The following is a 10,515-nucleotide window of genomic DNA, read 5'->3' as shown; positions in this document are numbered from 1 at the left end:
AATGGATAAAGAAGATATGGTACACACACACACACACACATACACACATATATAATGGAATAATATATGACAAAGAATGAAATCTTGCTGTTTGTATAACATGGACAGATCTGGAGATTATTATATTCAATGAAATAAATCAGAACAAGATAAATACTGTACGTCTTCACTTAAACGTGGAATCTAAAAATCAAGCAAAAAATTTAACAGGACAGAAACAGACATCTTCACAGATACAAAGAAAAAATTTAGTGATTGTCAAAGGGGAGGGAGTGGGGGGATAGGCCAAAAAGGTGAAGGAGATTAAGAGGTATGAACTACCAGGTATAAAATAAATGTCACAGGGATATAATGGACATTACAAAAAATATAGTCAGTAGCATAATAATTTATATGGCAAACAATCTATAAAAATATCAAATCATTATGTTGTACACCTGAAACTAATATAATATTATAAGTCAACTATACTTCAACTTTTAAATTTTAAATTAAATTTAAAAATCTAGTGTGTGCCATTTACCAGGTGAGTAATCTCAGGTAATTTTTTTAACTTTTAACTATGCCTTTTATTGCATATGAGTACATCATGAGAAACACTGGACTGGAAGAAACACAGGCTGGAATCAAGATTGCAGGAGATACAATCAGTCCATTCTGAAGGAGATCAGCCCTGGGTGTTCTTTGGAAGGAATGATGCTAAAGCTGAAACTCCAGTACTTTGGCCACCTCATGCGAAGAGTTGACCCATTGGAAAAGACTCTGTTCCTGGGAGGGATTGGGGGCAGGAGGAGAAGGGGACGACAGAGGATGAGATGGCTGGATGGCATCACCGACTCGATGGACGTGAGTTTGAGTGAACTCCGGGAGATGGTGATGGACAGGGAGGCCTGGCGTGCTGCAATTCATAGGGTTGCAAAAAGTCGGACACGACTGAGCGACTGAACTGAATTCCCATCTAATTGGCCACGCCCCTGAGACTTGACCACGCCCCAGGAACAAGCTGCGTCGCTTGCCGGCCTCACCTCTCGGCTGAATCGGGACAAACCATTTCCATTCGTCGTATCGGGTGGGGAGGCCGGAGAGAAAATCTCTTACGTGGAAACGATGGAAGCTGCCCTTTTATTTCCCTGAGAAGTGCCCGTAGATTCCTCCTGATGTGTGAGTGAGCTATGGCACCGTTGCTAACTCGCGCTTGCGGGGCCACTCACGCTGCGGAGCCTTAGATTGGATCCTCCCTCAGTGCTGCGTTGGTGCCGTCTGGCCTGGTCACGTGGGCGGCAAGATGGCGGCCCCCAGAGCGCTGTAGCAGTGTCGCGGTTGGTGAAGTGTTGGTGGCAGCGGCCGCGGAGCGGGTGGGTCCTGTAGATCCTCCGATCTGGTAGCTCACTGGGGTGTTCTGGGGGCGAGGGGGACGGGGAGGACGCCTCACTGGGGTCCCGGCGCTGGGATTCTTTCGCTGGGGAGTAGAAAGGCCTCCCTTCTGAGAGGTCCCGGCGAAGTATTTCGCTCCAGTTCTGCAGACCCTGTCTCCGGGGATGCGCGTAGTGAAGAATCAGCGCGCGGGGGAAGGTCCCATGTTGGGTGACCTCTTTCTCGGGGTTCTGGGAGAACCAAACTGTGAAGGATCAGGTACTGGGGGACACCCGTAAACGTGTTTTGTTGTTCAGTCGCTCATTTGTGTCTGACACTTTGCTGCCCCATGGATTGCAGCATGTCAGACTTTCCTTCACCATCTCCCGGAGTTCGCTCAAGCTCATGTCCATTGAGTCAATGATGCCATGAGACATCAGTTCCTGGGAGTCTCTTCCATGGAGCTTTGGGGACCCGGTCGTCGCTGGGGGATCCTGGGAGCAGCCCCGAGGGATGCCGTGTTGGGGCGACTTGCCTCTTAGCGGCAGCGGGGGCGGGGGTTTAGTTTATCGAAGGTCTTTTTGTTGGGAATTCTTGGTTTAGAGGGGGCGGATTTCGGGAATTCCGAACTTCCCTTCTTCCATCCCTTACTCACTCTTCATTGAAGTCTGTCTTAGTTGTGGCGTAAGGGATCTAGCTCCCTGACCAGGGTTCAAAGCCAGGCCCTGCATTGGGTGCTCACAAAGTTAGCCACCGGGCCACCAGGGAAGTCCCTGATGATCCCTGTTTTGAGTGCCACCTCCTTTGATGGTCACCTGTGCTCACACAACTGCACCTCCCTTATTATACCAGGTTGGCCCTAATGACTCCGCTGGGAGCCATACCCTGCTCGTAAGCTTCACGAAGTGTCCTCACTGGTCTGGAGGATGAAGACCAGCCTCAGCTGCATCCTTTCATTTTAATCCTTCCTTTCAACCCCGAGTTTGTGGTTTAGACCTTGACTCTGGAGCCCAGCTGCCGGGATCTCTAACTCTTCACTGGGTTCCTAGGCAAGTGCTTCACCTCTCTGTGCTTGGCGGCCCCTCCTGTAAAACACTGACGACCGCGGTGCTTGTCTCAAAGGGTTATGGAAAGGATGGAGCGAGTTTAGGAATGTAGGGGCTTAGAATAGATGACTGTCAAAGTAGCACATCCTGTGTAAATGTCAGTTGCTATTATTGTTATGGTCATTGTTCTTTAAAAATTTTTTTTTGGATGTAGATCATTTTTAAAGTCTTTGTTGAATTTGTTAAAATATTGCTTCTGTTCTGTGTCTTGGCATTTTGGCCACAAGGCATGTGGGATCTCAACTTTCCAACTAGGGATGGAACCTGCACCCCGTGCGTTGGAAGGTGAATTTTTAACCACGGGACAGCCAGGGAAGTCCCTTACGTTTCTTTTTTTTTTTTAAGTTATTATTTATTTTTTGGCTGTGCTGGGTCTTCGTTGCTGCGTGCAGGCTCTCTCTAGTTGCGGTGTGTGGGCTTCTCATTGCGGCAGCTTCTCTTGTTGTGGAGCGCAGGCTCTAGGGCACTCGTGGGCTTCAGTGTGGCAGCACTCTGGCTCAACAGTTGTGGCTTGCAGGCTTAGTTGCCCCACAGCATATGAAATCTTACCGGGCCATGGATCACATCAGTGTCCCTTGCATTGGCAGGCAGATTCTTAACCACTGGACCGCCAGGGAAGTCCATGGCCATTGTTCTTATTAATGAATTGTGTGCTGGGAGTACAGGGGTGACTAGCACTCAGTCCCTGCCTTCAGAGTTTTAGCAACTGAACAACAATAACATAGGATCTTAGCTCCCTGACCAGGGATGGAACCTGCGTACCCTGCACTGGAAGGCGGATTCTTAACCACTAGACCACCAGGGATGTCCTCAGCAGCTCTATAAACAGTAGTAACACTATTTTTCAGTTTCTGTGGGTCAGGGGTCCGGGCCTGGTTTAGCTGGGTGGCTGTGCCTCTGATCACGCGTGAGGTTGCGTGCAGACCCTGGCTGGGCTCCGCCATCTGAGGGCTGGACTGGGGCTGGGGGAGCTGCTCTCAAGCCGCCGCTCTCACCTGGCTGTTGGTGGAAGGCTTCAGTTTCTCCACCATGTGGGCCCCTGGAGCCACAAGGAGGAAGCCACAGGGTCCCTTATGACGCTCCCAAGTCACAGTGCCATTTCTCCCGTATCCCGTTATTCACCCGGGTCAGCCCTATCCGCTGTGGGGTCGGGGGTAAGGTCCACACGGTCCACAAACACCAGGAGGTGAGAGTCCCTGAAGGCCATGTTGGGAACCAGTCTCCACAGCCCCTCTGGCTGCTGTGTGGCGAACAGACCAGCAGAAGTCATTGGTGAGGTAGATAGAGGCCACAGGCCCAGAGAGGAAAGTGCCTTAGGGAAGGCCACACAGCAGGTAGGCAGGGCCGGACCCAGGCACCCAGGCTGTTCAGCAGTTTGGAAACCACCCCGCTGAGGTCCTAACTCTGAGATGAACAAGTCAGCTAGCAGCAAACGGCACCTTGACCTGGTATCTCGGTTTCCCCTCCCATCAGGTTCTCAAGCTTGAGAGTCCCCTGGTTTAGCCCAAGGAGGAGGAAGGCGGCATCGCCATGGTGACGGAGCAGGAAGTGGAGGCAGTGGGGCAGACGCTGGTTGACCCCGGGCAGCCCCTGCAGGCCCGCTTCCGGGCACTGTTCACACTGCGTGGGCTCGGGGGTCCAGTGGCCATCTCCTGGATCAGCCGGGCCTTCGATGATGACTCAGCCCTGCTCAAGCATGAGCTGGCCTACTGCCTGGGCCAAATGCAGGACCGACGGGCCATCCCCGTACTGCTGGATGTGCTGCGGGACACCCGCCAGGAGCCCATGGTGCGCCATGAGGCAGGTGAGCAGACGGGGTGCGGGCTGTACCTGGCGAGTGCTGGAAGGGGTGGGTGGTGAATGCCTTCGACCATCTCTGCCCCATGTCTCAGCTCTACTGCCGAAGCACGAGAGCCAGGTAAATCCCAGGTAATGGATGGGTGTTGCCTCGAGCCAGTCTGGCTTTATGGGCCCTGAGATGTGAATTTCACGAGTCATAAATTGTGATCCCTTTTTGTTTTAATTTTTTTGGTCGCTCCATATGGCGTGTAGTATCTTAGGTTGTTCACCAGGGATTGAACCCGCACCCCTTGCATTGGAAGCTCAGAGTCTTTACCATTGGACTACTGGAAGTCCCTGATCTCTTTGATTAAAAGAAAATACACAGACAATGCGGAAGACCTGGGTTTGATCCCTGGGTCGGGAAGATCCCCTGGGGAAGGAAATGACAACCCACTCCAGTATTCTTGCCTGGAGAGTCCCATGAACAGGGGAGCCTGGCGGGCTACAGTCCATTGGGTTGCCAAGAATCGGACATGACTGAGTGACTAAAAAAAAAAAAAGTTAAAACTGGAAATACCATTCTTTGCTCATACAAAGACAGGCAGTGGTCATAGCCAGCCAACCCAAGGTTACTCAGTCACTTCACTTACTGGACAATTTTTTATGGCCACTCCAGACGGCCCGTGGGATCTTAGTTCCTCAACCAGGGATCAAACCTGTGCCCTCTGCAGCGGAAGCGTGGAGTCCTAACCGCTGGACTGCCAGGGAATTCCCTGGACAAATGTTCATGGACCATCTACTGTGGGCCAGGTGCTATTCTCACAAGAGGCTCAGATAGCCAGTGAGGGGCTATGGTTCCATTTATGATTGTTCTTGGTCCTTTTGAATATTCCCTGAGATAATCTCCAGCTTTGCCAGGCTGCCTTGGACTCCTCTCAGGATCCCAACCATTGACTCCTCTGGGAGCTCTCCGTATAGAGAAACATTTGAGCCCAAACCTCAATTTCGTGTGTGTGATTTTCTGGAACACCCAGTCATGTTATGGTGCAAACGCTTACCTAGGTGTTAAGGAAGAAAATAAAGCCTGGGAGAGGGTGCCAGAGGTGTTGCCTTTTTTTTTTTTTTGGCCTTTCCATGGGATGTGTGGGATCCTAGTTCCCTGACCAGGGATTGAACCTGCGCCCCGTGCATTTGAAACTTGGAGTCTCAACCACTGAACCACCAGGGAAGTCCAGCATTGCTGTTTTTAATTGCTGGAAAGAGATCCAAGTGGAGTAAGGGAGTTGTCTGGGGAAAGGGGTTCTGGGCAGTGCAAAGGCCCTGAGGCAGGATGGTGCCTGTCTGCTGACCCTCCTTGCCCACATCGCAGCTTAGAAACCTCCCCCGTGTTTTCAGGGCTCTCCATGATGGACTCGACTCAGCGGACTGTTCTTGGCTCTTGCCACCCATGTCCCCAAGTTGTAAGGGCATGCTAATCTGCATCTCCCCTCTGGGCCATGAGCTCTAGGAGTGTGGGCCAGTGTGGGGTCTGAGCCAGTTTCCAGCAAAGTCTGATATCTGGGGAAGGGACACTCATTGGTGCAGATTCATTCAGGGATGGACTGGTCCCTGCTTCAAAACTCATGGCTGGGTGGCCCACCCATACGACACAGGCAGGGGCGGTGAGGGGGAAGGCATCTGGGGCGTTTCCTAACCAGCCAATGTACGCTCTCTGCCATGTTCTTCTCAGGGGAGGCCCTGGGGGCCATTGGGGACCCAGAGGTGTTGGAGATCCTGAAGCAGTACTCTACTGACCCTGTTGTTGAGGTAACACAGCACCCCCCCCGCCCATACCCACCCCCATCTCGGGTCCAGGAACTGGCCTCAGACCCTGTGTCTGGTTGCCAGGGTGACCACCCAGGGATGCCAAGAGAGGGCTGCAGTCAGGATGGACGCCGTCCACTGCCCCTTTGGGCAAAACTGAACTCGATTCACACGTGACACCCACCCTGCTCCACTGGCGCCAGCACAGCCCCCACTCGCCTCTCTCCTAGCCTCCCACAGGCAGTCCCTCCATCGTGTAGATCTCCCAACCCACCCACCTCTCCACCCCCACCCAGCCTCATCCAGTGTCTCCCTGCCGCCGTCCCTATTTTTTCTTTAAACAACAGCTTTATTGAGATGTGTCACATACCATAAAACCCACTCCCTGAAAATGCGCATTTGGGTGGTTTTTAGTACATCCGTGGGCTTCCCTTGTGGCTCAGCTGGTAAAGAATTCACCTGCAATGCGGGAGACTTGGGTTTGAACCCTGGGTTGGGGAGATCCCCTGGAGAAGGGAAAGGCTACCTACTCCAGTATTCTGGCCTGGAGAATTTCATTGGACTGTATAGTCCATGGCATCTCAGAGAGTCAGACACGACTGAGCGACTTTGACTTCGTACATCCATAGAGTTATAGAACCATCACCACTGTCTGATTCCTAGAACAGTCCATCCCCCCAAAAGGAAGCCCTATCCCCATCAGCAGTCACTCCTCCATTCCTTGCCCCAGCCCCTGACCACCAGGAACCCACTCTCTGTGTCTGTGGATCTGCCTGCTCTGCTCGTTTCCCGTCAGTAGAATCACACCCCGCATGTCCTTCTGTGTCTGCGTCTCACTGAGCACCGTGTTCTCAGGGTCCATCCGCGTGGTAGCCGGTGTCTGGGCTTCTCTCCTTTTCAGGGCTGAGTGATGCTGCTGTGTGTGGAGCAATCACATTTATTTATCCATCATCTATTAACTTATTCTGTGCCTCAAGACTCATGGTTTGTCATCACCTTTGGGACAGTAGTCTTAAGCAGTCTGGTCTGGCCTCCTCAGGCCTGGCCTCAGGTCATGTCTGTTGCTGGCACCCCCCGATGGTCCTGCCTTGGGGCCTTTGCACTGGCTCATCCCACCTGATGCCTTTCTCACCGGTCACCTCCGAGTGACTCCTCCTGACCCACTGTTCCCCTGTCACTCCCTGATCACAGCAGTCCATGCCGATTGTTTCCAGCCTGGAAGGATCAATTAGTCCAGAGTCTGTGGGCTGTGTCCCTGCTAAACCGGGAGCCCTGGGGGCTGGAGGGGGACCTGGCATGCCCACTCCCTTCCCTTCCGTCCCCAGCGGCCGCCTGTGTGCCCCTCTCCCTGCAGGTGGCTGAGACATGCCAGCTGGCTGTCCGGCGGCTGGAGTGGCTGCAGCAGCATGGTGGAGAGTCAGCGGTCCGGGGGCCCTACCTCTCTGTGGACCCAGCCCCGCCCGCTGAGGAGCGCGACCTGGGGCAGCTGCGGGAGGCGCTACTGGACGAGGCCCGGCCACTCTTCGACCGATACCGAGCCATGTTTGCCCTGCGCGATGCTGGAGGCAAGGAGGCTGCCCTGGCGCTGGCCGAAGGTGAGGAGGGGCCTCGGGGGTCAGGCTCGGGGCCCCTTGGCCCCTGTGGCCATAGTTGTCACACACAGCTGCATAGCATCCTGGGCAGTGCATCCTGGGGCAGGTACTCTTATTACCCCCACTTCTCCGTGGTGGGAGCCTAGGCCCAGAGAGGCAGAGGGACTTGTCCAGGGTCACACAGCAGTCTCAGCTGCAGTTTGGGTTTGACCCCAGGGTCCCCCGTGACCGTTACTGGTGGCATTTTCATCTCAGCTCTGCAGGGAGCCCTGTGCAAGTCTGAGGGGCTGTGGCTCCTCTAGCAGAAAAGGAGAGGAGGGGCCTCCAGGAATCCTGGGGTCCCTTGATCCCCTCCCCCACGCCTGAGGTGGCTGCTTCTGGTCCACAGAGTGCTCAGAGTCCCTCTGCCTTCCTGGAGCTTCCTGTCTAGCCAGGGAGATGCTGGGACATCACCACCACGTGGACCCCGCGGCGGGAGCGCAGAGGGGGCAGGTGTGGGTTTGTCCTGGGCGGTTAGCTGCACAGTCAGGCGGGCTGGCCTCAAATCCCAGCTCTGCCTCCAGAGGACATCGGATCACAGGCAGGTCACTCCTGGGTCCAAGGCTGGGCCCCTCTCAGGAGAAGTGTGGCCCCTCTGTGTGGCTGTGCTGGTGAAAAGCCTGGGACTCTGCCTGTCAGGGTCACTAAGACTCTATGGAGTGTGGGGATCATGCAGGAAACGACCCAGAAGCACAAATGTATAAGATGCCTGCAAATCGCACTGGCAGTGTGGGCACAACACGGAGTCGGGGTGCGGGGGACAGGACGGGAAGGAGGCGGCCGTGCCCAGTCTGGCCTCCGGGGAGTGGGAAGGGAGGGCCGAGTTTCCAGAGCCCGATGGGCCCACCCTGCTTCCCCAGTCCCTCTGGTGGCTAGGGTCCCACCTCTGAACTCCATGATTGGCGGTGGGGGTGTTGGGGAGTGCTCCCGGATTCGGGAACCTCCTTTCGTCCCCTCTCGGTCCCTCTGTCCCCCGGTGCCCCGCGCCAGGCCCCCTCCTCGCTCTGTGGTGACCCCAGCCGCCTTCTCCTATAGGCCTGCGCTGCGGCAGCGCCCTCTTCCGCCATGAGATCGGCTACGTTCTGGGCCAGATGCAGCACGAGGCGGCAGTGCCCCAACTGGCGGCGGCCCTGGCGCAGCCCAGTGAGAACCCCATGGTACGACACGAGTGCGCCGAGGCCCTGGGGGCCATCGCCCGGCCTGCCTGCCTGGCCGCCCTGCGGGCCCACGTGGCCGACCCTGAGCGTGTGGTGCGGGAGAGCTGCGAGGTGGCCCTGGACATGTACGAGTACGAGACGGGGTCGACCTTCCAGTATGCGGACGGGCTGGAGCGGCTGCGCTCACCCCTCTCCTAGGGCCTCCGCGGGGCGGTCTCCCTTTTGGACTTGGCGCATAAACCATTCTGGAGTGAATCGGTTCTTGCTTCCCTGTCTTCCGGCCCCTTTTGCATCTTGATCGCAGGCTCCGGGGGGCTACGCTGAAGTCACTTCTGCCACTGAGCACGAAGGGAGGGGGACCGAGGGGTTGTGGGAACAAAGCTGCGTCTGGGGGGTCGGGGGGCGGTGGCCTCGCTTCTCTAGGAATGAAAGGGCATGGGGAAGGCACTGTGGGGAAACCCAGGCCCCCAGGGTTGGGGGTGTTGGAGCTGTGCTTTGTGGGGTGGGGTGGCCTGGAGCTAAGGGCTTAGGGAGGGCACGCAGGTCCCAGGGACACAGCCTAGATGAACTATTAAATTATTTTTGCCAAGCGATGACTTTCAGAGTGTGTTGGGGGGTGGCTGAGGTGAGGGATGGCAGCTCTAAAGTAAAGTGTGGAGGACAAAGGCATGTGGAGAGCTCAGCTCTGACGTCTGCCCTGCCCGAGACTGTGTGACCAACCACAAGCCAGTGCTCCTGTTTCCCCATCAATTTCCTGGGCAGGAATAAAATATGCCCAGCCAGTTCCCTCCAAGCCAGACCTCATCCTCTCCCAGCCTTTATTGGGGACATAGGGGAAGGGGTTTTGTGGTATGGCTAAGAGCTCGGGCTATGCGTTCCAATTTCCTCCACCTGCAGTCTCCAGCAGGCCATTTACCGCTTTGTAAAATGGGTGTTAACAAGAGAACTCATTTCATGTGTGACACATTTTCACACCAAGAAATTCTCAATTTCTACATTGGCATCAGCTGGGTGTCTTACAACTCAGTTCAGTGCTGACACCATCTACCCTAAGTGCAGACCCTTCAGGTTCAGGGGTCAGACCTGCAGAGTTTCCCCACTTCAGACGCTGGTCTCGAGTCTGGACCTCCCATACTTCTGATCGACTGGTTATAATTTGGGGCTCCCACCACCCCCTCAAGTCAGGAAAACAGTTTACTTAACTATTTATCATAAAGGAGGCAAATGAACAGCCAGATGAAGAGGCGCAAAGTCCAGGAGGGTCCCCAGCACAGGAGCATCTGTTGTCTTCGTGGAGTTTGGGGCGGATGCTCTCACCCGCCCGGAAGCTCTCTAAGCCCCTTCCGGTAGGGTTTTCAACATGGGCGTGGTCTGTTAAATCATTCGCCATTGGCAATTAGCTCAGTTCCCAGCCCCTCTCCCCGGGTGTACTCCGTTGTGTCTCAGTCGTACCCGACTCTGCGACCCCGTGGACTGTAGCCTGCCAGGCTCCTCTGTCCATGGAATTCTCCACGTTAAGAATACTGGAGTGGGTTGCCATGCTCTCCTCCGTGGAATCTTGACCCAGGGATCGAACACGGGTCTGTTGCATTGGAGGCAGATTCCTTACCATCTGAGCCACCCCGAAGCCCTCTCCCTGGGGTGGTGGAGCTGAAAGTTACATCCCTCTATCCCAGAGTAGGT

The 10,515-nt window shown here is 55.0% G+C and overlaps 2 protein-coding genes across 6 annotated transcripts in view; one reads left to right on the top strand and one right to left on the bottom strand.

Moving 5' to 3' along the window:
- Window positions 1-3,666, bottom strand: part of LOC104979890 — a 13,610-nt gene extending 9,944 nt beyond the window's left edge. Inside the window, 3 exon segments of the mRNA XM_010828441.1 lie at window positions 1,258-1,604; window positions 3,455-3,498; window positions 3,582-3,666. Coding sequence (XP_010826743.1) covers window positions 1,258-1,604; window positions 3,455-3,498; window positions 3,582-3,666 — 476 coding nt within the window.
- The window catches only part of DOHH (deoxyhypusine hydroxylase/monooxygenase), a 12,973-nt gene continuing 3,719 nt past the window's right edge, over window positions 1,262-10,515 (top strand). For 2 of the 5 annotated variants that reach the window (XM_010863650.1, XM_010863652.1), the window contains exons 1-5: window positions 1,262-1,355; window positions 3,933-4,263; window positions 5,971-6,047; window positions 7,399-7,639; window positions 8,711-8,832. In XM_010863650.1, coding sequence (XP_010861952.1) covers window positions 3,990-4,263; window positions 5,971-6,047; window positions 7,399-7,639; window positions 8,711-8,832 — 714 coding nt within the window. In that variant the 5' untranslated portion in view covers window positions 1,262-1,355; window positions 3,933-3,989. Of the gene's footprint in view, window positions 1,356-3,932; window positions 4,264-5,970; window positions 6,048-7,398; window positions 7,640-8,710; window positions 9,422-10,515 lie in introns of those variants that run through there. The other 3 variants (XM_010863651.1, XM_010863649.1, XM_010863653.1) reach the window with 3 other exon arrangements.

Source organism: Bison bison, unplaced genomic scaffold, assembly GCF_000754665.1.
Source record: "Bison bison bison isolate TAMUID 2011002044 unplaced genomic scaffold, Bison_UMD1.0 scf7180017864492, whole genome shotgun sequence".
In the NCBI taxonomy this organism is placed as follows: Eukaryota; Metazoa; Chordata; class Mammalia; order Artiodactyla; family Bovidae; genus Bison; species Bison bison.
This window is presented reverse-complemented; position numbering and strand designations above follow the sequence as displayed.